The sequence below is a fragment of the Mastigoproctus giganteus genome, chromosome 7 (genome assembly GCF_048544385.1).
Source record: "Mastigoproctus giganteus isolate SK-2022 chromosome 7, ASM4854438v1, whole genome shotgun sequence".
Classification (NCBI taxonomy): domain Eukaryota; kingdom Metazoa; phylum Arthropoda; class Arachnida; order Uropygi; family Thelyphonidae; genus Mastigoproctus; species Mastigoproctus giganteus.
The window spans coordinates 11,875,920-11,896,738 of record NC_143581.1 but is presented as its reverse complement, the minus strand read 5'-3'; the positions used below and the strand labels follow the sequence as shown (position 1 = coordinate 11,896,738).

The 20,819-nt window shown below is 38.4% G+C and overlaps 1 protein-coding gene across 1 annotated transcript in view; it reads left to right on the top strand.

Moving 5' to 3' along the window:
• Positions 1 to 20,819, top strand: part of LOC150082518 (uncharacterized) — a 95,817-nt gene that overhangs the window by 6,742 nt on the left and 68,256 nt on the right. Inside the window, exon 2 of the mRNA XM_090377819.1 lies at positions 9,954 to 10,168. Coding sequence (XP_090233945.1) covers positions 9,966 to 10,168 — 203 coding nt within the window. The 5' untranslated portion in view covers positions 9,954 to 9,965. The remainder of the gene's footprint in view (positions 1 to 9,953; positions 10,169 to 20,819) is intronic.

The following is a 20,819-nucleotide window of genomic DNA, read 5'->3' as shown; positions in this document are numbered from 1 at the left end:
AATACTCTTGATCTGATTATCAGTAGTGATTCTTCATGCATTAGGAATCTGCAGATAAAGGAACCACTGGGTGGCAGTGATCACAGTGTGCTGAAGTGGGATTTACTCAAGGAGGTAACTACCATCAGAGGTAAAGGGAAGGGTTTTTGCTTTCGTAAAGGCGACTATGATGGTCTGAGACAGTATTTAAATTCTATACAGTGGGACCAACTGATGCTGTTACCAACAGCAAATTCAAAATGGGAAGCATTCAAGGAACTAATCTTGGAAGCTACCAGGCTTTACATACCAACCAAGAAATATTGTTCAAGGTTCAGGCCTAAATGGTTGTCAGATGAACTAATGAGACATATGGCAGAGAAGAAAAATGCATGGGATACATACAAATTAATGGGTGACATGGAAGCCTATGATAGATATAAGTTGGTCTGTAACCAAGTCACAAAGGAGATTAGGCAGGAAAGGCAGATTATGAGAAATCCTTGGCAAAGGATGCAAAGAAAAACAGAAAAGAGTTCTTTACCTATTTAAACTCAAGAAGGAAAGGGATGAATCAGATTGGTCCACTGGATGTTGATGGTTCAACAGTTGAGGATCCAGCTCAGGTGGCTAACAATCTAAACGAGTATTTTGCATCTACATTCACACATGAGGAGTTATTCAGGAAGGGGAATGTCGTAGGTGAAGTAAACATTGGCAGTGAGCTAGATGATTTTCTAATAACTGAGAGGAAAGTGGAGGAGAAATTGTTGAGGATAAACATAAAAAAGGCACCCGGGGTGGATGGGATCTATCCAGTTATATTAAAGGAGGCAGCAAAGGAAGTAAGCAAACCCCTAGCCATAATTATGAGAGCTTCTTTGGACTCAAGGGAGGTACCCATGGACTGGAGATGTGCAAATGTAACCCCAATTCACAAAGGAGGATCAAAGGCTGACACAAGTAATTATAGACCTGTTAGTTTAACTTCGGTTCCAGGAAAATTAATGGAGACACTGGTTAAAGAAGCACTGCAGGATCATCTGGACAAGAATTCAGTTATAGCTCAGACACAGCATGGTTTTGTTAAGGGCAGGTCTTGTCTGACCAATTTGATTGGATACTATGATGTAGTCACAAAAGAACTGGATGCAGGGAATAACTTTGATATTATATATTTGGATCTTAGAAAGGCTTTTGATACTGTTGCGCATGGAAGACTGCTGCACAAATTGGAGAAGTGCGGCATTGGATGCAAATTGCTGCTATGGATAAAGGGATGGTTGAGTGGCAGAAGACAGAGAGTGGTAATCAATGGACACTGCTCAACGTGGACTAATGTTATTAGTGGAGTTCCTCAGGGTTCAGTGTTGGGTCCATTGTTGTTTTCTGTATTTATAAATGATATTGATGATGGTGTATCAGGCTTAATGTCCAAGTTTGCAGCGATACCAAGGTTGGCAGGGTTGTTAAGGACACTACTGATACTATGCTGCTGCAACAGGATCTGGAAAGGTTGAGCAGATGGGCTGAGAGGTGGCAAATGAAGTTTAACATTGACAAATGTAAAGTACTACATATGGGAAACAGTAACCCCAGATCACCGTATCAACTCTGTGGGACTACGCTGACAGTGGTAGAGAATGAAAAGGACCTGGGGGTAATTGTGCAGGCAGATATGAAGTTCTCTGAGCAGTGCAGACGAGCTGCAAGAGTAGCTCATGGTGTCTTGTCAATGATATATACAGGAATTTTTCTAGCAGGGACAGGGATGTGATTATTCCCTTGTATAAGGCATTGGTCAGGCCACACCTTGAGTACTGTATACAGGTCTGGAGGCCTCATTTCAAGAAGGATGTAGAGCTGCTGGAACGAGTACAGAGAAGGGCAACAAGATTAGTGAATGGAACAAAGGGTTGCTCTTACGAAGAAAGGCTTAAGTTTTGCAAATTACAGAGCCTGGAGACTAGGCATCGGCGAGGTGATCTGATAGAGGTGTATAAGGCTTTGAATGGCTTGAGCATGCTCAATGCCGATGGGATTCTTCCTCTGGCTCAGAATAATCACCTGAGAGGGCATAAATTCAAATTGAGGAAGGACGGATGTCGGATAGATGTGCGGAAATTTTCCTTTAGCCAGCGGGCAGTTGGTTTGTGGAATAGACTCCCATCGCTTGTTGTTGAAGTTGATAGCCTAAACAAATTTAAGGCTCAGCTGGACAGGTATTTCGAACGAACGGAGGGATGAAATGGGAGTAGTGGTTGGTTTTTTTTTTTTTTTTTTTTTTTTTTTTGGCTGATGCTGAATAAGCTTGCTTTCTTGCATCATATGCCTCTACTAATGCTAATGCTAAAGTCTTGTCTAAATGATCCTGCAGTGCTTCTTTAACCAGTGCCTCCATTAATTTTCCTGGAACAGAAGTTAAGCTCACAGGTCTATAATTACTTGTGTCAGCCTTTGATCCTCCTTTGTGAATTGGGATTACATTTGCACATTTCCAGTCTATGGGTACCTCCCCTGAGTCCAAGGAAGCTCTCATAATTATGGCTAAGGGTTTGCTTACTTCCTTTGCTGCCTCCTTTAATATAACTGGATAGATCCCATCCACCCCGGGTGCCTTTCTTGTGTTTATCTTCAACAACCTCTCCTCCACCTTACTCTCAGTTATTTCAAGATTCGGTAGCTTACTGCTAGAGTTGAATACACCTCTGGCATTCCCCTCGCTGAATAACTCCTCGTGTGAATGTCGATGCAAAATATTCATTTAGTTTGTTAGCTACCTGAGCAGGATCATCAACAGTTGACCCAGCAATATCAAGTGGACCAATCTGATTCATCCCCTTCCTTCTAGAGTTTACATAAGTAAAGAACTCTTTGCTGTTTTTCTTTGCATCCCTTGCCAAGGATTTCTCGTAATCTGCCTTCGCCTGCCTAACCTCCTTTGTAACTTGGTTGCATATCAACTTGTATCTATCATAGGCTTCTGTGTCATGTGTTAATTTGTAAGTATCCCATGCATTTTTCTTCTCTGCCATATGCCTCATTAGTTCATCTGACATCCATTTTGGCCTAAACCTTGAACAATATTTCTTAGTTGGTATGTAAAGCCTAGTAGCTTCCAAGATAAGTTCTTTGAATGCTTCCCATTTTGAATTTGCTGTTGGTAACATCATCAGTTGGTCCCACTGTATAGAATTTAAATACTGTCTCAGTCCATCGTAGTCGCCTTTACGGAAGCAATAACCCTTCCCTTTACCCCTAATGGTAGTTACCTCTTTGAGTAAATCCCACTTCAGCACACTGTGATCACTGCCACCTAGTGGTTCATTTATCTGCAGATTCTTAATGCATGAAGAATCACTGCTGATAATCAAATCAAGAGTATTACTCCCTCTAGTTGCCTCCCGAACATGCTGATGTAGAAAACAATCATCCAATAAATCCACAAAAGCCCAGCTAGTGTGTGAGTGACCAGCCCCCAAATCCCAGTCAATATCTGGGAAATTAAAATCTCCCATTATAAGACTCTCTGATTTACTGGCCCACCTCTATTTCCCTGTACAGTTTCTTATTATACTCATCAGAGTCATTAGGCCTATAGCACACTCCTACTCTCAATTTTGATCTCCCAATGCTTATGTCACACCAAACTGACTCAACACTGCACTGTCCAGTGATGTCGACTGGCTTCACTTCCTTGGTTTTTATGTGTTTCTTCACTAATAGCATAACCCCTCCCCCCTTCCTATCCTGTCTATCCTTTCTGTAGACGTACTCCCCAAATTCCAGTTCTGCATCCCTTATATCTGTGTGACACCACGTCTCTGATATCCCAACAATATCTGCCTTTGATGTTTTGAGCAATACCTCAAATTCATCAAATTTATTTACTAAACTCCTAGCATTGGTGTACACGAAAGTATAACTGCACCTGTTTCTATTCTTAGCTACCCTAACACAACCCATGTGTTTACTTGTACCGCAATGGCTCCCAGCAGTCTCTGAAATTTCGAGGGTACAGCTCTAAAACGGTGTTCGCAGGCCGGCCGCTAGTTAGTAGTAGTAGTAGTAGTAGCAGTAGCAGTGGCATTTGATGCAAGAAAGCAAGTGTATGAGCTTATGCAGCATCAGCCAAAAAAAAAAAAAAAAAAAAAATTACACCATTCCCTCCAAATGCCTGTCCAGTTCCTCCTTAAATTTATTCAACCCATCAACTTCCACAACGACAGATGGAAGTTTGTTCCAGCAATTAACCACCCGCTGGCTAAAGGCAAATTTCTGCACATCTAATCTACATCTGTCTTTTCTTAATTTGAATTTATGCTCCCTTAGGTTCGTAATCTGAACAAGTGGAATGATCCCATCAGAATTCAGCGTGCTAAACCCATTCAAGGCCTTATATACCTCAATCAGATCACCGTGCGGGTGCCTAGTCTCCAGCCACTGCAATTTGCAGAACTTAAGCCTCTCTTGGTAAGAGGATCCCTTCATTCCCCTCACCAATCTTGTTGCCCTTCTCTGTACACGCTCAAGTAAATCTACATCCTTCCTAAAATGAGGCCTCCAGACCTGTACGCAGTACTCAAGTACACCGGACTGAACCTATTGGTAACTCTCTAGGAGGCTTCCTGATCAGCTAGTGTATAATCTTGCTACCTCTACTCTGCCAGATAGTGACTGGAGGGAGTCCGAGTAGTGTGTATGCGGGGAGCATTGTCGAGGCCACGTTATGTCAAGGATCTGGGTATATTCTTACCACGTGTACGCCATATCCAAAAATTTCATTACTTCATACAGCATGTCCCCACTTTTTCTTACTATTGAATACACCATGAATTGTCAAACTAATAGAGCAAGCTTATCTGCGAAAAGATCTAAACCTCCCAAGTACTTCCTAATTCATTTCACAAATATATGTGGTCTCAATTCTAATCTTAACGATTAGAATTGAGACTGCCAAACCCCATGTACTTTTTCTGATAGAATCTCAGTTATCGGTTGATTCAACTACTGCTCATCTCAGATGCCCAAATTATTCGCTGTATGATTCCTTTCGCCTCTAAGGTGGTACTTGTGCATATATCCGTTCTGATATTCCCTGTCAGAGACTTGGCAGTTTGGAATCTCCTCTCTTTGATCTTCTCTGGCTTAAAATCTCTCTACCTCATTGTGTCAAATTCTTCTGTTGTCTCTACCGTTCTCCCAACTCCACTAATCACTTGGAGCTCTTTGACTTCCTCTCTTTGCAACTTGACTTTCTCCAGTCCAACTTTCCTAACAGTGAGGTAATTTTCCTTGGTGATTTTAATGTTCACAACTCCAGCTGGCTTCCGTTTTCTAGTCACACCGACCCAGCAGGTCGAAATGCTGAGGCTTTTGCAATTACTAATGACCTAGCACAGATTGTTCATTTACCTACAAGAATACTGGACAATCCTAATCATACAGCCAATATGCTTGATCTTTTTCTCACAAACAACCCTTCTAAGTACATGGTCGAAGTGAGAGGTCCTTTAGCCACTTCAGATCACAACTTGGTGATTGTCTCTTCTCCAATGGAACCTTTATCTCATGGCTATTCCCAACCTCGTGTTGTTTGGCATTACAAGAATGCAAAATGGGATGACCTGCGAGACTTATTTTCTTCTTTTCCTTGGTCGGATTACTGTTTCAAAACTTCTGATGTCAACGTTTGCTCAGATCGTGTCAGTAAATTATTCTTGCAGGAATGGAATCCTTTATCCCACACTCCACTTTAAAATCCCGTCCTTTATCTAAATCTTGGTTTTCCAATAAATGTGCTAAGGCTGTTCAAGAGAAGAATGATGCATATCGTAATTGGCTTGTTTCTAATTCTTCAGTTTCATTTTCTGCCTACACCAAAGTTCGCAACAATTGTAAAGCAGTTATTAATCAGGCTAAGAGTAGAAAACTTGCTTTTTGCCCTAATGGTAGCCAAGCATTCTGGTCTCTTGCCAAAGCTATTGGCCGCAACTTTTGCCCATCTCTGCTCCCACCTCTGTCCAAACCAGATGGTTCTGTTGTCACTTCAGCCAAGGATAAAGCTGACCTACTAGCATCCCATTTTTATTCCAGCTCATGTATTAATGATCTTGGTAAAACACCTCCCACCATTCCAACACGCTCCATTTAGTGCCTGCTGTGGTCTTCCGTCAAAAGGATATCAGAAGGATTTTGATGAATCTTGATGCTAAGAAAGTTCCAGGTCCTGATGGTATTTCTCTACTTGTTCTCAAAACCTGTGCTCCTGAATTTACTCCTATTCTTTGCTGCCTTTTTTCACTTTCTTATTCCAAAGGTGTTTTTCCCTCTGCTTGGAAATTTGCTCATATCCAGCCAGTTCCTAAAAAGGTTGACAAATCCCTCCCCTCCAATTATCGTCCCATTGCAATTACTTCTACTCTTTCTAATGTAATGGAGAAATCAATTAACTGCCAACTCTTAAACTACCTAGAAACCTTCCATCTGATCAACGATCGCCAGTATGGATTCCGTCAGTGTCGATCCACTGGTGATATTCTGGCTTATGTTACCCATTTATCGACTAATTCAATGGAAAGGTTCGGTGAAACACAAATAGTTGCTCTTGTAATCTCAAAGGCTTTTGATCGTGTTTGGCATAAAGGTGTTCTAAACAAGCTTCCATCTTATGGTTTGCCAACTGTTTTTAGTAATTGGTTATCCAGTTTTCTCTCTGATCGCTCACTGAGGGTGATGGTAGATGGCTCTCTGTCTTCTAACTTCTCCATTAATGCTGGTATCCCCCAAGGTTCAGTTCTTTCCCCCACTCTTTTCCTCTTGTATATTAATGATCTTCTTCCATTGACTGGAAATCCTATCCATAGTTTTGCCAATGATAGCACAATGCATTCCACTTTCCATTTTGAGAAACCTTGTCCTGCTCAATCAGCTTCAACTTCTCGAAAATCTGCTACCATTTCCTTAAATGCCGATCTTCAGGTAATTCTCCAGTGGGGCAAAGACAACTTATTTGATTTCAACCCTTCTAAAACTCAGTCTTGTCTTATATCTCACAAAAAGGATTCTTCTGCTCCTATGCTTATCTTTAGTGACACTCCGATTTCTAGGCAAAATGATATATCTCTTTTGGGGATTACCCTGACTTCTAATCTCTCTTGGCACAAGCACATTACAAATATTACTTCCTGTACGTCTAAAAAACTTGGTTTTCTCTTTCGCTCTCGGCGTTACTTTTCTTCCAAACAGCTGTTCACTCTTTACAAATCGCAAACCTGCCCTGCCATGGAATATTGTTCCCACATCTGGGGTGGTGCCCCAAAACCTCTCTCAGGCTTCTTGATTCCATTCAGAAGAGGGCAGTTAGGTTAATTAATGATTCATCTCTAACAGAGTCTCTCCACTCGCTTTCTCATAGACGTACTGTTTCTGCTGCATGCCTCTTCTACAGATACTTCCATGGGCACTGTTCTTCTGAATTGGCTTCTATAATTCCCATTCTCTCTTTCAAAACAGTCTGAACACGTGCCGCCACCAGCCAATATCCATTTACTGTCCAACTTCAAACCCACAGAACCAACTTTTCATCTTCTTCATTTATTCATTCAACTGCCGTTTTCTGTAACAACCTTCCTTCGTACGTATTTCCTGAAAATTACAATTTACTGAAGTTCAAGTCCAATGTCAACAAATATCTTCTTTCGTCTTCTCAACCTCCAACCCAAGCACGGTACCAAGTACCATAGGTTCTAATACCTCTCGTGTTTGGGGTTCACATAAAAAAAAAAAAAAAATACCATCTACCCCAGGTGCCTTTCTTATGTTTAACCTTAATTTCTCCTCCATTTTGCTCTCAGTTATTACAAAATCATTTAGCTCCTTGTTAGAGTTTAATAACCTTCAGTCCTCCACTTTCCTACTGAATCCCTCATGTGTGACTATAGATGCAAAATACTCATTTATTTTGTCAGCTATCTGAGTAGGATCATCAACAATCAAACCATCGTTCCACTGATAGCAACTAATTGTTTCATCAGTTATCTGATTACATTGGTATGCATTTTATTAGGTACGTGTCTGCTTATTTTTATTTATTTTCTTAGCAGGCAATCTTGTTTATTGTACCTAAAATACATTGTATAAACTGAAGAAGTTTCCCTCTATTGAAAGTTTATGAAATGATAGATTCAAATTGAAAGAACACAGGGCTTTTAATTGTGACATATCACCAGAAAAGGTTTATAGAACTTTCCCAATTCAGAAAAGTTACAGAAATATCATTAATGGGAATATTGGCAGGGTAACCATTCTCTTTTGCACAAATTACCCCAGGCATCCAACTTCTTTTGGCTAAGTGCCATAACAGATAAAATGCTGGTCACAGGTTGCATAGATTCTCACAGGTCACAAGCAGGACTGTGCAAATGTAAGGGGGGGGGGTGCATTGGATGTGGCATGCCAGAGCTCCCAATCTAGGAAGCCCAATTTAGGGGCTATCAAAGTCTCAACATAAATAAACGAGGCCCCATAACAACTTTTGCATCCAGGCCCCTAAGGACCTTTGCATGGTCCTTGCCACAAGAACAGTTCCTTACCACTTACAATGCTTAAAAATTTAATATTTAATTTTTTTCTATATAATTACAGCTTAATTTTTTACATTTAATAACTTAATATAAAAATTCAACATTACATTACATAACGCTAATAACACCCTTGTTATATGGTTGTAATAATAATGTTAAATATTGAGGAAGATACATAAAACATTATAAGAAACCCATACAGAAAAATCTAATATTACTTTAAATGGATAAAGTAAAATCCCATTACAATAAACTTTTCAGGGTGTGTGAATCATTTCATTGTAATGAATTTTACTTAAAAAAATTATAAAGAACCATTATTCATTCAAATAAATTCTGCAGCAGTTTTGTAATATGCAAAAATAACAATTTCTCCTCTATTTTACTAAAATATTGACTTTAAAATCAATAATGAACAAATATAATGGCAACTACTTTGAGCAAATATTTCTACAAAGGTAAAAATATTTGCTCAGTGCTCATTGTTTTGAAAGTGCACTGTATTTATAAGAAAGAAAATTTGGCTATAGTTCCGTTGAAAATGTGTCGATTAAGGTTGCACTAATTTAAGTTAGATCAGATTCTAGGCTTCCCTCCCCCCCTTTGATGGCTGCACGCAGCCCATATTATGTGGAATAATTTCACTAGAATACACAAGACCACCATGCAGCAAGGCTACTGACCCTCTTATACAATTAGTCTGAACACACCACAAGAATAATTAACCAAGAAAACTCCAGAACACAGAACAAACAACTTTATCAAGAACAGTTGCGTATACTTGCCGCTCAGTCAACTAGGAGTAGCAAGATTGGACTCGTGGGGCATCTCTCCTGTTGATCTTCGGGCATTTCACAACACAAGGCAGCAGGACAATAGAACTGAATTCTAGCTGCTCATTATATGACCCTCTTAGATTTCCTACATCTCTTACTGTTTTAGTTCATTGTGTTTTTTGTGCTTTTAGGATGTAGTTTTATTGCCATTGTGCCACAATAATATAATGTTTAATTGCTAATTAATTTTATATATTTTACTGGCAAAAGTCTCCAAAATGTCTGTGTAATTAAAAGTACAGTGTATGGGTTTAAGTTATGGAAAAATAATGCAGTAGTTCATCAAAAACTAAAAAGTATTTTGAACAGTGATTTTAGAATACAAAAAAAAAAAAGTCCCATACTTTTGTAAATACCAAAGAGTTGGTTCCAAAATGTGAGGGCTTTTTTTTTTTTTTCACAATAGCTTAGGTTTTCCTTTCTACTATGCCTTATGGCCTTAGCTGCCTTTTCACTTATCTTAAATGGCCCAGCTCCTTTTTTATTTTAATTTGAAATGTATCTGAAGTCTTGATGATATGTAGACTTATCAATAAAGTTTATTTCACTTTAGTAAGTAGTCATCATGACTAGTGTAGTTCAGGATGAAACAGTATTCCAAGATGAAGAACAACAGCCTGCAAGATATTACCGTCATGGTGCTCATGTGCCATTTGAAGAAGACCAAATGCATGAATTTAAAGCACATAAAGAAATCAGTTGGGCAGGTCTGACCAAGAAAGAACTTGAAGCAGTTGGAGGAAATCGAACTCATCAGCCAATATCTAGGTATATTAAAAGAAAAGTAATTTAATTTTGATTGCTGTAGAATATATTGTGTGTGCACACACACACAACACAGAAAAAAAAGGGTGATTTTGATTTATTTCATCAATTTTATACTGGATTCCTGACAGCAAATGGAATCTATAATGTCTTATGACTTTTTTTTTTTTTTTTAAATGGTGTAGTTTTTAACAAAAAAAAGCATTAAAGTTTTGTAGTATCACTTTCAATATCAGAAAAAGTGATGCAAAGCTGACACGGTTACACTTGAATATGACAGTTGACACGAATTCAGAAAATTAAATTTATTTAAAAAATATGAAATGCTGATTGATTTATAGGGTTACTACTTTTGGTCAGCAATTCACCACAGAATTTATGACATGCATTTCTAAATCACTCTGTGTTTGTATATAACCATTTTACTTATTGTTTTTTATTAAAAAATAGTGACTTTTAAATTTAATTTAATTAGTGAATTTTTTAAATAGTGATTTTTTAAAATTAACTTAGTCTGTTAGCAGGTGCTGGGATCATTTTGCTCTTTTCAGTGGGAAGTTCTTGAAATTTGAATAGAGAAACTAGGGTGGGGGGGGGACTCTTCTTGAAAAGTATTAGAGAAACCTATTATTTGAGATACTCCTTTCAACAGACTTATCCAAGACAAAAGTTAGCTTAATCCTGAAATACTGTGCATCATAAAATTTACTACACAACAATGGTTACCATCAAATTAAATATATCAGCATACCATAAAATTGAGCATGCATGTATTCTCATATTTTACACATTAATCATAACAGGGAACTAAGCGATATTGTAACTCTAACAGGGAGCTAAGTGATTTTGTAATAACTGAGAGTAAAGTGGAGGAGAAATTGTTGAAGTTAAACATAAAAAAGGCACCTGGGGTGGACGGAATCTATCCAGTTATATTAAAGGAAGTAGCAAAGGAAATAAGCAAATCCTTAGCCATAATTATGAGAGCTTCCTTGGACTCAGGGGAGGTCTCCATGGACTGGAGGTGTGCAAATGTATCACCAATTCACAAAGGGATTCAAAAGGTGACACAAGTAACTATAGACCTGTTAGTTTAACTTGTGTTCTGGGGAAAATAATGAAATCACTGGTTAAAGAAGCATTGCAGGATCATCTAGACAAGACTAGTTAAGAATCAGCATGGGTTTGTTAAAGGGGAGGTCTTGTCTGACCAATTTGATTGGATACTATGATGTGATCCGAAAAGAACTGAATGCCAAAAATAATTTTGATATCATATACTTGGATTTCAGGAAAGCTTTTGATAAAGTTGCACATGGAAGACTGCTGTACAAATTGGAGAGGTATGGCATTAAGGGTAAGTTGCTACAATGGATAAAGGAATGGGAGACAACAGAGAGTGGTAATCAATGGACACTGCTCTTCATGGACAAATGTTATTAGTGGAGTTCCCCCAGGGTTCACTGTTGGGCCCATTGTTAATTTGTATATTTATCAGTGATATTGATGAAGGTATATCAGGTTTATTGTCCAAGTATGCAGATTATACAAAGGTTGACAGGGTTAGTAAAGACAATATGCTACTCCAAATACTCCAAATATGGATCTAGACAAGTTGGGCAAATGGGCTGAGAAGTGGCAACTGAAGTTTAACATTGACAAATGCAAAGTACTGCATATGGGTAGCAATAACCGAAGAGAAACGTACCAACTGTGTCGTACTACACTCAGGGAAGTGGAAAGTGAAAAAGCCCTGAGGGTAATCGTGCAGTCAAATATGAAGTTCACTGAGCACTGCAGACAGGCTGCCAGGGCAGGCCATGGAGTCTTGTCAATGATATATAGGAATTTTGCTAGCAGGGACAGGGAGGTGATTATCCCATTATACAAGGCAATGGTCAGGCCACACCTAGAGTACTGTGTACAGGTCTGGAGGCCTCATTTTAGGAAAGATGGAGTTGTTAGAACGAGTACAAAGAAGGGCAACAAGATTGGTGAGGGGAACAAAGGGATGCTCTTACCAAGAAAGGCTTAAGTTCTGCAAATTGCTGTGTCTGGAGAGTAGGCACCTGTGAGGTGATCTGATTGAGGTGTATAAGTCCTTGAATGGGTTGAGCAAGCTGAATGCTGATGGGATTCTTCCTCTTGCTCAGATTAAGAACCTCAGGGGGCATAGATTCAAATTGAGGAAAGACAGTTGTAGAATAGATGTGCGGAAATTTGCCTTTAGTCAGCGGGTGGTTGATTGGTGGAACAGACTTCCATCTTTTGTTGTGGAAGTTGATAGCCTAAATAAATTTAAGGCTGAGCTCAACAGGCATTTGGAATAAATGGAGGGGCGAAATGGGGTTTTTTTTTTTTTTTTTGGCTGATGCTGCATAAGCTTTGCTTTCTTGCATCATATGCCTCTACTAATGCTAATGCTAAAAGTAGGACCCTGGAGTTCAAGAGGCCTAGAAGCAAGAATTAACATTTGGTCTACTGCATTGAGTAAAATGCTACCTGTATTGTGCTAACTTAGTGTAAATAGCTTCAGATATGTACCTATTTGCTGTCTTTAATATTCTTTATTAATAAAATTTATTCATCCAAATAGTGTGTATATATATATATATATATATATATATATATTTTTTTTTTTTTTTTATTAACAGAGTCATAAGTTTTATGAGCAGTAGTATTAATGCTTGTTCATTAAAAAAAAAAAGCTCTTGCTTATACTCCACACAACCACTATATCATAGGAGTTTATGATATATAATGAATACAAGTGTGTTATAGTCATAATGCTTTGTGGGGTGTTGACATGCCCATTTTGCACATGTATGTCCAGTGGGAACTGGTTCAACCACTTTACTCTTGTGTCACAGCTGCCTGATTATGTAATTTTGCATTTTGGACAGCATATTAATATCAAGTTCTTTAAACTTGCAAAAAGTGCTACAGAGACACTGCAGGCATTACAGAAAGTTTATGGAGACAAAGTTTTGAAGAAAACAGCAGTTTACAAGTGGTTTAATCAATTTAAAAATGGACAGGAAACACTGCCCCATTCAGCATGAAAGTGAACAAACTCGTGCGAAATGACTGTTGTTGAGATTGTTCATGAAGAAATATCCATCTGTTGGCTCAGTACACACAATCTTGATGCAAGATTTAGCATTAACATTAGTAGAGGCTTATGATGCAAGAAAGAAAGCTTATTTAGCATCAACCAAAAAAAAAAAAAAAAAAACCCTTCCCATTTTACCCATCCATTCACTCCAAAATTTTGTCTAGTTCAGCCTTGAATTTATTTAAGCTGTCAACTTCCACAATGACAGATGGAACTTTGTTCAAACTATCAACCACCTGCTGGCTAAAGGCAAATTTCCGCATATCTATTCTACAACTGTCTTTCCTCAATTTGAATTTATGCACCCTCAGGTGCGGAATCTCAGTGAGGAAGAATCCCATCAGCATTGAACTTGCTCAAACCATTCAAGGCCTTTTACACCTCAGTCAGATCACCTCACAGGTGCCTAGTCTCCAGACACTGCAATTTGCATACGTTGAGCCTATCTTAGTAACAGCAATCCTTTGTTCCACTCACTAATCTTGTTTCTCTGTACTCATTCTAGTAGCTCAACATCTTTCAAAAAATGAGGTCTCCAAACCTGAAAGGATGCATCAAGTGACATGTGCGTGTGTGCATGCGTGTACGCATGCATATACACAAGATCCAGGCTTCCTAGAGAAGTGGTCACTGGGGATGAGTTTGTTGTTTACCTACTTGCAGGTAAACAATTTTGTATGAGAATGTAAGGTGAAGATGACCTCAAAAATGGAAAGATGTCTTGATCCTGCACCAACCATTACTGTGACAATGCGCCCAGTGACACAGTGATGGCAGTTCAGTAGTTCTTGGCAGCAAAAAAAAAATCGCAGTCATGCAGCAGCCTCCCTACTTCCCCGACCTTGTGCTGTCTCACACTTCTGGCTGTTCCCTAAATTGAAAATGGGGCTTCTGGATTGTTATTTCACTACAGTGGATGATATCAAAGAAAACACTGAGGCGGCCCTACGTTTGCTAAAAAAAACACAATTTTAAAGAATGTTTCACAGCTTGGGAAGACCAGTGGAGCTGGTGGAAGTGCATGTGTGCAGAATAAGGTACTTTGAAGATGGCTAGTTTAGTAAGCTGAGCTGTTCACTCAAACTTTTATAGTAAAATTCTGTGAGCTTTTTGAATGTGCCTGTATATTCTAGTATATTAATATAATAGTATTCTCAGGTTAAAGAGGCTATCAGTTTTCAGTCAGCAGTTATATATACGAAGTGAAAAAGCTTTTAAAATTGTATTTTTTTTTTAGCAAATGTAGGGCCACCTCATTGTTTTCTTTGATATCATCCACTGTAATGAAATAACAATCCAGAAGCCCCATTTTCAGTTTAGGGAACAGCCAGAAGTGAGACAGCACAAGGTCGGGGAAGTAGGGAGGCTGCTACATGACTGCGATTTTTTTTTTTTTGCTGCCAAGATGCTTTTATGGAAGTCTAGTTTGCCTTTGTAACTAAGCAAAGAAATGCCACTTTAGCATTACTTCTATGTAATTACAATATAACATCCATAGCTTGCAACTTATTTTAATTTTATACAGGTTTCCAATTGGCTTGATCTTTGCAGTTACTGTGGTTAAAAAACTTCCTGTGATGGGAGTAAAGATTATTCATTTATAGTCATCTCTTTTAATAATGCTACATTGAAGCAAGATGCTTGATCAGTGATCAAGACTGATTTCTAAGTTTAAGCAGCCATCCATAACTGATAGTTGCTTAAACATTTTAGTTTTTTTGTTTTGGAAGAGTAGCCATCAGAGTTACTGATGCTTCTAAAATTGATCCCGATCTTGATTTCACATATGTCAAACATTATGTGAAAATTTATCTGGTCTTCATTTCATTTAAGCTAGATACAGTTGTTTTAGCTTTAAAAAATGGAATAAGTATTTCTTATGTTATAATAAATACAGATTTATTCTAATGCTGGAATCTTGAAAATCCTTAGGCAGTGTCCTTAGGTGGAGTAGGGTTGCAGCCCTTTTGTGATTTATTCTGGGGTTTTTTCAATGTACACAATTGGCAGATCAGCCAATAAGCATACATACTGACATAATAAATGATAAACCATATGAACTGGCCCACTGACCAAAGTACTTAAATGTAATGAGGAACCTCCCCCCCACAGGGAGGTAAACAATCCTTGACCCTGGCAGTCATGCAAAATCATATATGAGATACTGCCACATTCAGAATCATTTTGACCATATGACCTTACAGATGATATTTTTAAGATTGCTTTGGATGCAAAAATTAAAATTTGCAGAAAAAATATTTTGAGGACTCAACCATGTGATTGCCAGTTCCAAATCTGAATGGGAAACCCATGGCAACACCATCTGAGCTCAGAAAAAATTACTTTTTTAATTAATTTTAAATGTACCCTCATTAAAAAGAGTAATTTAATTAATCAGTTTTATTTATTTTAAATAATTTAATTATTATTTTTATTTAATTATTTATATGTATATTATATAGTATGAATCAGAGCTGTAATACTCAGTACGTTCTACGTTGATATTAATATTTGTAATATAATAAGAGGAGTTTACCTCAATATAGTACATAGAACACTTCCGTATGATACTCTCCAGAAATTAAAATGAAAAAATTGAAAACTTACATTAGAGTAAAAAATAAACAATTAAAAACCAATTTAACACAATTCAAATCAATTTAACACAATTAAAAATTAAAAAGAATCTAACGAAAATATTCAAAACGATTTTCCTTCCTGAAGCTGACAACGCTTTTCGACCATATGTCATGATCACAGGAATGAAAATTACCGAATAGGGTTGAACCTGAAACTTAAATAGTGATTATTTGTCTTCGCGCATGCACGTAAAGGTCCACGCATCGGAGATCAAATATGATCGCAGAACCTTAACAGAATTCTTGTGTAATTTAATTTCTACAGTTTCTGCAATTAATAGTCGCGTATAATTACGTTGAACATTAAGTAACATTAGCATTAGCAGAGGCATATGATGCAAGAAAGCAAGCTTATGCAGCATCAGCCAAAAAAAAAAAAAAACCTTCCCCATTTCACCCCTCCATTCGTTCGAAATACCTGTCCAGCTGAGCCTTAAATTTATTTAGGCTATCAACTTCCACAACAAGGGATGGAAGTCTGTTCCACCAGCCAACTACCCGCTGGCTAAAGGCAAATTTCCTCAATTTGAATTTATGCCCTCTCAGGTGATTATTCTGAGCAAGAAGCAGAATCCCATCAGCATTTAGCATGCTCAAACCATTCAAGGCTTTATACACCTCTATCAGATCACCTCGCTGGTGCCTAGTCTCCAGACACTGTAATTTGCAAAATTTAAGCCTTTCTTCGTAAGAGCACAATTTTAAATTCGATATCTTTAAAGAATCTGTTAAGCTGTTTGTGCCACTGTTCAACATATGGGACAAAAATAAAGTATTTTTTGATATTACTATTGTTGATTGGCGTAGTATTTTGTATCCTATCCTTAGCCTGTACCCTAATTCGGTTTATTGTGGTCAGGGGATAACCCCTGTTTAAGAACCTGCTAGTTAATATTTGTATTTCTGAGCCCAAAGCAGATTCCGTCGTTAAATATTTATAGGCATTTAGAAATTGATTAAAGATAATCAGTCTTTTGTAGGTGAATGGGTGATAGCTATTATAATGTAGAAGCATACCAGTGTTTGTAGGGTTTCAATAGATGCTAAATTGGATTTTATTCGAGTCTCGAGTAAGCGTGAATTTAGAAAGTTTAATGACTTTGTATCCGTATCCTCCCTTTCCAATTTAAATTTGAGTCTAGAATGAATATTATTAAACGAATGTAAAATGTCTTGGATAGTACTACTATCAGTAATAACTAGAACATCATCTAAATACCTCCCATAGTATGTGATACGGGGTTGAAAAGGTGTCAGATGTATATGCTCAATCGTTGAGAGATAGATCTCTGACATTAAGCCGCTCAGCCTCAAACCCATTGGCAATCCAAAAATTTGTTTGTACACCTTGTCTCGAAAGGTGATATAGTTGGCCTCAACTAACAGTTTAAGTGAAAAATTTCCTTAATAGGTAGCTTCGTATAATTAATCAGTATCGAGTTTTTATTTAACATATCCCAAATAATATCTAATGTGTATTCAACGTTTACATTCGTATATAACGAGGTAACATCTAGCGAGAATAAATTTTCATTGTCGCCAAGTCTAGTCTTTAAGATTATTAAATAATGTATCGTAGTTCTTAATCCCAAATTGTATTACCTGTCTAAAGGGTTTTATAATGCTATATACATGTGTGGCTAAGGATGAAAATGCCGAGTTCCTGTAGGAAACAATAGGTCGAATAGGGAATCCAGTCTTGTGTAATTTTACCTGACCGAAAAGTGCAGGAATATTGTTTGTTCTGGCCTTCAATTCCTTTAACTGGGCCATAGTAATGTAGTCATTTTTTCGATACATGGTTAATGTTTTATTGTATTGATCGACCAAATTGGTAAACAGTGCCAGGTCTACTTCAAGATAAGTGGAGGTATCTGAAACAACTGAATCTAACTTATTAATATAATCAGATTTATCTAGTATTACCACTGTATCTCCTTTATAAGATGACATGATTTTCCTTGTAAAAGGTAACTCACAAGTGGTTGTAGAGCAAAGATCAAATGCCACCCTCTTGCAGCTGCAGGAGTGGGCACAAATGCACATGCTCAAAATATCGCCTGAAAAACCAAACAAATACTTCTAAAAGGCAATTTGGACATAAGAAGACGTCCACAAATCAAAATTAACACAACCACTATAAAAATGGTAACAGAACTAAAATATCTTGGAGTGGTCTTTGATTCAAAATTAACTTTTTACCCCCATTTGATCTACTTGGCAAAGAAAGTGAGAAATTATGCAGGTATGATTGCCAGGATCAGTCGAGCAGACTGGGGACTCAAAAGAAAGACCCTGGCAATCATATACTGTGCAATGTTCTTACCTGTTATCACCTATGGAGCCAGTGCGTGGTTCATCTGCTCGGCCATAGTAAGAAATAGGAATAAATTAGAATCGATACAAAGGACAATACTACTCACTATTACCAGAGCATGTCGCAGAGTAAGCACACCTGCACTGCAGTTGCTGGCCGGAACTCTCCCACTTTACCTGGAAGTAGCCAAAAGAGGCTTATATTATAGATTTAAAAAGGGCATACCCACAGAATTTCTGTGGATAGCCCTTGATACAACCAACACCTTCAATGATGAAAGAAAAAGAATAGCTACAAAGCTCCACGAGCTATGGCAAACAAAGTGGGAGCAGGAAACCAGAGGTCTGGTTACCAAACGGTTTCTGCCACGGGTGTCAATGGTTAGCCCAAAGCCACCTAAGTGGTATGCCCCTGGACTTTTTACATTTCTATTGACAGGTCACAGCTCCCTAAAGGCGAAACTAACCTCCTTAGGCCTGACCGATGACCCAAACTGCACCTGTGGCAAAAGTGAAGACTGGGCACACATTCTATATGAATGTATAATATATGACATCCCCAGAACAGAGCTAATAACACAGATTGGTCCCCTTCCCAGGGGAGAAGAACATCTGTTCATCATAGAAGAGCAAAATTATAAAGCTTTTACATCTTTCACACAGAAAGTATTCGAAATGCGCAGAGCAATGCAAAGAATGGCAATTCAGCCCCCCCAGCAATTAAACAATAATCAATAGTAAAATTGCCCAAGTTTCCCACCACGCCCAGACGATGACTTAAAAACTGTTAGGATAGCAGTATTCTGCACCCTGACTGAAACCTGACATAACAAAACTCCCCAGGACTACCCTGCCATGTGTAGGAACCTGGGGTCCCACACCAAATAAGTAACCATGTAGGGGAGGGAAATGTACAGGCAGCCAGGGAAGCAGATTAACTGAAAAATATCAGTAAGCTAGTAGCAAGGGGATGCAATGTAGAATGAATGAATGAAAATGAAAGAAGAATGAATGAATGAAAATTAAAGATAGAATAAATAGGCTGGGCACTGAGTGAACTAGGAATTATGGTAAAAGGGAATAAATGGCAGTTTTGGTGAAAGAAAGAGTGACCTAGCATGAGGGAAAGAGAGAGTGAATGGGAATGAGTGGAAGAGCAAATGTAATTGGCCAAAAGAATACAAAGTTAAAAATAACTTACATTACTTTATATATACTGTACTGTACCAACAAACATTTACTAACCACAAACACTATCACTGCATTCTCCCCTGGCCTGCAAAAAAAAAAAAACTTGCGGCTAGGCCTGCACCACAACTGAAGAATAACAGTAAGTTGCGGTGCCCAGAGAGTGCAATGGAGAAAGTAAGAGTCGAATAAATGAGATGAGAGCTAGAAGAATGAATAAAAGTTTAAGCGTGTGAGAAAAAGAACACAAACCATAAATGCTACAGTTTTAATTAGTATTTAAATTTACACTACACATCATTGCATCCCCTCCTGGTGTGAGAAAAAGATGAATGAGTTGAGTGAAAAAAAAAATTAAATAAAATAATTTAAAAAAAAAAAAAATATATATATATATATATAAAAAACTTGGAAAAAAAAATTATAAAATAAGAAAAAAGTATTAAAAAAAAGAAATAAATAAAAAAAAAAAAAAGAATGCAAGTAGAGTGAGAATGCAGATTCTGAATGAAGTAAATGTGTGTCTCTCCCACCCCCTCGCCTGTTGGGTTCCCCACTGCCAGCTAAAATATCCCACCCCCAGAGCGGGATGGGCAGCTTGACCTTCATACTGGATTCGACACTGCTTGGACATGACACCGACAAAGACATTCTGCAGCTTTGCTGCCAACACACCATTGGCGATCTGAACTGGGTACTCTAACCTGGTTCCCTTTAAAACCCCATCCCCAGGCAGGGGAGGGAGGAGATGGATCTCTGTCTCCTCTCCTTCCTGCCTACCCCCCATACTTCGCCTGGTAGGGCTCGTCTCCACTGACCTCTTTAGGGATGCCTACTCTATCGTCCCTATTCTTCTATCTGTTTTCCCCCCAGTCTTTAGTCTCCCCCCCTCACTAAATCGACCGAGTACACCCTTAACGATGCCGCCAAATTATAATCAACATCTAAATTCTACCGGTTTTATGTAAATCTCTAAGACAACTAACACTATTAGCTTTTATCTAGCGTATAACCTCACATGTCTAAATTTAATAACATCAAAATTTTGCCCGGCTTATTTGGCCTTTAACACATCTCTTTAGTGTTCAACCCCAACCAGCGATTTCCTAACAGCAATCCCATTAAGCATTAATGTCAAACGCAGTTTTTTTTTTTTTTTTTAATAGGTCCTAGCCACTGAAATCCCAGGAAACTAGGTGGCAGGACCTGCCAGAGCAATTTGTTGTGATACTGGATACACCTGGCTAGCCTCCACGTGGCAGGGTATGGGCAACGTCGGGCCCCACTAGGGGGCCTGGTGGCCAATAAGCCGGATAAACAATGGGCACAACAGGGTATGGGCAACGTCGGGCCCCACTAGGGGGCCTGGTGGCCAATAAGCCGGATAAACAATGGG